The sequence below is a fragment of the Erythranthe guttata genome, chromosome 5 (assembly GCF_056151865.1).
Source record: "Erythranthe guttata isolate IM_541 chromosome 5, IM_541, whole genome shotgun sequence".
Taxonomy (NCBI): Eukaryota; Viridiplantae; Streptophyta; class Magnoliopsida; order Lamiales; family Phrymaceae; genus Erythranthe; species Erythranthe guttata.
Window position 1 is genome coordinate 13,963,694 of NC_142537.1, and position 6,134 is coordinate 13,969,827.

At 31.1% G+C, this 6,134-nt stretch overlaps 1 protein-coding gene across 1 annotated transcript; it reads right to left on the reverse strand.

The window, feature by feature from the left end:
- Positions 1–541: 541 nt before the first annotated feature.
- Positions 542–3,554, reverse strand: LOC105954475 (YCF49-like protein). Its single transcript, XM_088817721.1, has 4 exons — positions 3,130–3,554; positions 2,943–3,021; positions 2,110–2,178; positions 542–1,009 (listed from the first exon to the last, which is right to left on the reverse strand). Exons 1-4 carry the CDS (start codon positions 3,456–3,458, stop codon positions 902–904), a joined length of 585 nt encoding a protein of 194 aa, XP_088673847.1. The 5' UTR covers positions 3,459–3,554; the 3' UTR covers positions 542–901.
- Between the last annotated feature and the right edge of the window lie 2,580 nt (positions 3,555–6,134).

Genomic DNA, 6,134 nt, shown 5'->3' on the forward strand with positions numbered 1-6,134 from the left:
TTATTAAATTATTAGTTCGACAATTTAATATTTCACTAAATTAATCTTTTTTTTACAAGTCTAGACTGTATTAATTTATAGAGGTTTAATCACATCCTGATTTTTGACGTACTTATCAAACTTGTTTAAGCAACTTAAAGAGTTTAATTACAATTCATTTCGATCGGTCGCAGTTTCTCGATCATCATTAATACAACTCGAGTTACCATTAGTTTCAATTCCAGGTGTTAGTCAAAACCCTCCATCATTACATATATATATATATATATATATATATATATATATATATATATATATATATATATATATATATATATATATATATATATATATATATATAGGCAGAAGCTATATATTATGTAAAAGTGGTGAGTTATGGACCAGTTGAGAAAATATACATCAACCAAATTAGTCAAAGTATGTATCATAAGTGCAAACTTTGGTCCAACAAGGAATAATAAACATTATTGACTTACCAAAAACCATAGAAGAACACAAGAATATTCAAACTAGTGATGATGATAAGCAAGAACAAGAATAATTAAAGTATAAACATATATGTGAATAATATATATATATAATTAATTATATTCTTGGTGTTTTTTTTAAACATTATAGTAATTAATTAATTGAGAGCGTAATTAAGTCAAACCAATTGATTCGCCACCTCACCGGTCATGATGTAGTGCAGGGTGCAGCAGCAGCTTGTAAAAGTTCCGAACACACTTTCTCGATCAGAAAACGGGCTTGTTTAGAAAACTGTTTCTGTGCCTCGGTGAATATAAAGAAGAAGAACAACAACAACAAAATAATTACATCATCAGATTCTCTTTTCACCTTCGACGAACAAAAGAAAGATCATTAACTGGATCAATAAATCCCAAAATTAGCTCGAAATACTTCACGAGTTCTCGGAGCGTTTCTGTGAAGAAACGTAGATGCGGTAGGCAGCAATGCACATTGTTGCATTGCCGATTAAAGTCAAAGCTGCTTGGAGAGCCACCAAGACCTTTACATAATAAGAGAAGCAATTACGAATTATTATTTATAAATATATATATATATATATATATATATATATATATATATATATATATATATATAAAGGTGTACGTTCGATAAAAACATTATATGGTTATAACTTATATATAGCAAAAAAGTATTTATTAAGAATATGAAAAACAAATGTAGTACTAATTACGTAGCCATTCTCATAATAATTAATTGGCAGTAAGATGGATTCAGCCTAAGCAGCTCAATGCGTTACGATTTACGAGTGAATGAGCTACATATGATTCCCAGCATTCAATTATTCATTCTTTCTCCAATCTGAAATTGCTTATCAATTATTCATTCATTCACGGACATTTATTTACGAGCATGTAGCCAAGCAACGATCCGTATTCATCCAAAATCAAAATTAAAAATCCCTAGACCTACAAGACCAGATAACAAATCGGTAATAAATTTACTATATACATTGAATGAGGTCTTCTGTGGATGCATTCAAAGGGAAAAAAGGGTGAGAGAGCCACTAAGGCTGCGTTTGGATTAAGGGATTTGAAATCCACCACAAATGCTCAAAAAGCAACTAAAAACGAGAGCTATGGATTTGTAATCACTCCCTCAAATCCCTCCATTCAAATGCAGCCTCAGTGGATTTATTATGGATTTGAAATCCCTCCCTCAAATCCTTCAAACCAAACGAGGCCTAATATTTGGATCCAATCCAGAAGTCGGGGTTTGTTGCAGATATTAGCTATTGAATCGTCCGTGTAACAACTCAAGAGATTTCTTTACCAATTCTTTTATCTAAGGTTTGTTCCTTTACGTCACTCTAGTTACTTTTGGCTCAAGTTACTGACGCTAAGGAGAAACTTGTTCGATATTTCAGCAAAAATTACAAGATGAAATCAATAATGATGTTGTAGCTTTAAGAAGCATTTTTATATTATATCGGTGAAACCATCAAAACTAAAATGCTCGATAAAACATATAGCAGAACACATATGTATACAACACTACATTCAAATTAAATGCAAGAATATTTTTAATCGAAAACATTTTTTGTTACGGCCGATAACTGAAAAAGATTGTTGTCGTACGTACCTCAAGAGACTCGGAGTTGTAAAAGAAATGCCACGTACATGCACAAAGCGCTCCACCTAGCAGGGGCACCTGCACAAACAGGTTTAGCATGTCAACTTATAGACACTAAATTTACCAAGTAGTTATTACTTAATCGATATCATCGAACTTATTTTCTTTTTTTTTTTATTCAAGCATAGTAGCAGTCGGATATTTATTTTTCTAAAAATTTTCAAAATTACCTACATTTGTTTTTTTTTTTGAAAAAATCACTAATGGAACTTATAATACCAAACTCTAGTGACAAAAAATTAAAAAAAAAAAATTAAAATTCGGAGACTAAATTACGGCCAACCCCGAGATAAGGTCAAATTACGAAAAAAAAACCTCTCGTGTTTGGGTAATTATAATCATTCCCCTCAACTATGAATCTTCTTACACGTCCACCATTATGGTGTCAAAATTCGACATAATCTTCCAGATTCCGTGGAATGTTATCTAGTTTGTACTCGTTTTAAGCAAAACTTCAGTTTTTGATGCACCACAATCTGATATTTACAAGCCAAGAAACACATCTTACGATCATCTTGTTTCAAAATGTGGCGCTTGAATGGGGGTAAAACGGGGTCAATTCGGAGAATATTCCACATAATCTAGAAGATTCCACTAATTAATTTGACACCGTAAAGGTAGACATATAAGAAAATTCGTAGTTGAGGGAGGTGGTTGTAATTAAAATTGTAGTCGAAATGCAAATAAATTGTACATACAATAGCATAACAAGAAAAAAAAAAACGAAAAAAAAAAAGAAAAAAAAAAGAAAAAAAAAAAAGAAAAGGGGAAAGAGAATTCACCATTCCCCAAGAGAGACCTTTCCAAGATTCATAACCAGATTTCTCCCCATACTGCCATACCAAACCCATCGCAGTAGCCCTTTTATTTAACAAACAGCGAAAATAAAATAAATATTAAATTTATTAAAACAATTACACTACATTATAAAAACAAAAAAAAAAAAAACAAAAAAAAAATTGAATTTACCATTCGACAACGCTGGAAACATGAACAGCCCAGGTGGGGAGAGAGAGAGCGTTGGAGGGTTCGTTGAGAAACGAAGAAGAAGAAGAAAACTCCGCAGCGTGGGTGGGTCCCACAAGGGATATTATCGTAATTCCAGCAGCTCCTATCAAAATGTTTATGGCTTTTGAGCTCTGGTTTGAAACGGGTTTTTTGTTTGGTGTAGTAAGGTTACATTTTTTGGCAGCAAATACGCGAAATTTGCGGGAAGGAGTAGGTGTAAGGAGGTGGGCTTGTCTCGAATTTGGGAAATTGATTGGCTTTGGAGTAGAGAGGGAGTCTAAAATCCCCATTTTCTGAGAGAAGGTGCAGTAGTTTCTTGATTAGATAGATAGATGAAATAAATGAGAGGTGAAGAAGAAAGAATGGTGGCAAATTTTAAAAGATTAATGCCAATAAATATTGTTTAATTTTAGAAAATATATATTCTTATACTAAAATGTCTGGAGATAGTTAATAAAGGTAAAATTGATAATTATATAATTAATGCAGTATTGAAAATGTAAAGTGGCAGGTAATATGGAACAAAAATAATTTTAAAAAGAGACAGTTATTGTGGAATAGGGGGAGTAGTTTTCTTAGGTATTCAAATTGAAAGAAGATCCTGCTTTTGTCAATTTACTCTTGGTTTAATTAATAAGAAAATGCGTAAACGAAAAAACTGTCAAAAACACAAACAACGATTGAGGCTTGCCAAAGCAATTCTCTTAAGATAATATTTTCGGGTTGTCAACGGTGCACAGTCTCTTCCCAGTAGTCTCCCAAGGTATAACGATCGGTTGTCAAATATATTTGCACGAATATTCGACCCACGGTAAACTTGAACAACGAACGGAACTTTGACGAAGAAAAAGAACAATGTGAAGAACTATTTCTTAATTGCCGATTAAATTCCATAGAGGATTGCAATGGTTGGAAGAAGAAGCAAAATGTTGTGTCTGTTCTTTTTACCGAGTTCAAAACGTAGGAAAATTAATTGGTGATGAGCCAATTAATTAAATATTTGGTTTGGGCCAAATATTTTATTATTTAGATTTTGGGTCAACTAATTTGACTAATTACTAAATGTCCCCAAAAGTAATATTTGTGGACACCTAAACCCAAACTAGTCCTATCACTCGATCACATCGAGCGCACATCTTTTGAACTTTAATCATTTAATCAAGACAATTTTCATTCATTTTACTTCATAATTATGATCAAGTAAATAAATAAAATTAATCTTTATATAATTTAATTAATATTACTCAATATTAATTATTAGAAATAATGAAAGTTCCAATATTTACATTATTCCATCAATAAAAGAATTACATTATTCTAAATGTTTTGAGTTTAATTTCAATCTTTCAAGTTTATATGTATTTTTTGAGATTTGTTTTTCAAACAATTTTACTCATTTAACTAATGGACGTATATTACTCATGAATTTTTTATTTTAAGATACCTAATAATAGGGGTGGAAATTGGACGGAATTGATTAGAAGTGACTTTTTCGGAAAATTTCCAATTTTGTTCAGATGTACAAGATGGGTTCCAATTTTCGTTCCAAAAAAATCGTAATGCAAAAATCCATTCCGATTTAGGAATGACTCGAAATCGACGAAATTTCGGAAACTACATTAATCTCTTATTTCAAATTCGGATATAATGGGTATTTCCACAAAAAAATTCTATCTTTTTCAAAAATTTGCAGGGAAATACAAGAAAATCCAAAAGAGAGTTCGACAAAATACGATAAATAAAACCACATGTAAGAACAACAGATTGAAACATAGATTTTTTAATAAGAAAAATGCAACATAGAATTTATGATACTAATTAATCATTTTTAAGGATTTAATTTATTTGACCTTCCGATATTTATATTTTTCATATAAAATATAACTTAAGTTATATTGTGCAATTAAAAAATATATCATACAAATTGTTTTATATATTCTGAAAAACGATCGAAATATTCGGAACTAAAATCGAATCAAAAATTGGATTTTCCAATAACTTTATATGCAATTCCGTTTTTGCTTCAAATAAATTCGAAAGAAACGTAAATCGGAACTTCGGAAATCGAAATGAAAAATATAGTTCCAAAATTCGAAAATTTCATCCCGATTTCCACCCATACCTAATAATAATAATTTATACAACACCGATTTTCGGAGGAAAGGAAGGATATATATCTATAATTATGTACATGTTGATTCATGAGAAAAAAAAAAGGTTATTATCTCTCGCCTCGGCTATGAATTTTCAACTGTAGTGCATGATCTTGATTTTGCAAATTTAGAAACTTGTAATTAGCACGTGCAATTGTACTTTCTTTCGACTTATAAGATGCTTACTCATGTTTAATTTCGATTTATTTATTTAATAATCTTGTTTAAATTAGCAAAAGGAAATGAGCTGATTTAAATGCAATAGAAATGAAAATGACTCAGTAGTAGTCCAGATTAAGGACGATTTAAAGGCTATGATAATTACTCCGAACATAATGTTCGTAGAGATGGTGGACGTCGTAGTGCCCAATAATGGCCGATATAGAAGCCTTAAATATAACTTCGGGTGTGATGCCCGTAGAGTCGCTAAAAGTTGTGATTCCCCTCAAAGGCCAACGAGATTATTAAAATAAAATTAATTTGGTGCAGTACCCATATGAACGATGGATTTTTTTGTTAAGGTCGATTGAAAGGCCATAATACTTAAATATGGGGTTAGGCCTACAACGACGATGTGAAAGATAGTCCTCGTCAAGATGCTCTTAAATTGACCAGAGTGGATGTAAATATTTCCGCCGATATAATCATTTGGTTAAAATAAATTAAAACTCATGAATTTATTGCCGACGTAATATATTTTGGCCTATGAGTAAAAGTTATATATTTGAAATCATGCATGATAATATTCTTAATGATTACGATATAACTCTCTCGATGTAATGGTTTTCGAGATTGAATTTATTTATTTACGAA

What these genes read in the sequence shown, in the direction of transcription:
- LOC105954475 (XM_088817721.1), bottom strand. Translation starts at nt 3,458, where the DNA reads ATGGGGATTTTAGACTCCCTCTCTACTCCAAAGCCAATCAATTTCCCA. An exon ending in GTTTCCAGCGTTGTCGAATG is followed by an intron (nt 3,022 to 3,129) that starts GTAAATTCAATT and finishes GTTAAATAAAAG; the next exon opens with GGCTACTGCGATGGGTTTGG. An exon ending in ACAACTCCGAGTCTCTTGAG is followed by an intron (nt 1,010 to 2,109) that starts GTACGTACGACA and finishes TATTATGTAAAG; the next exon opens with GTCTTGGTGGCTCTCCAAGC.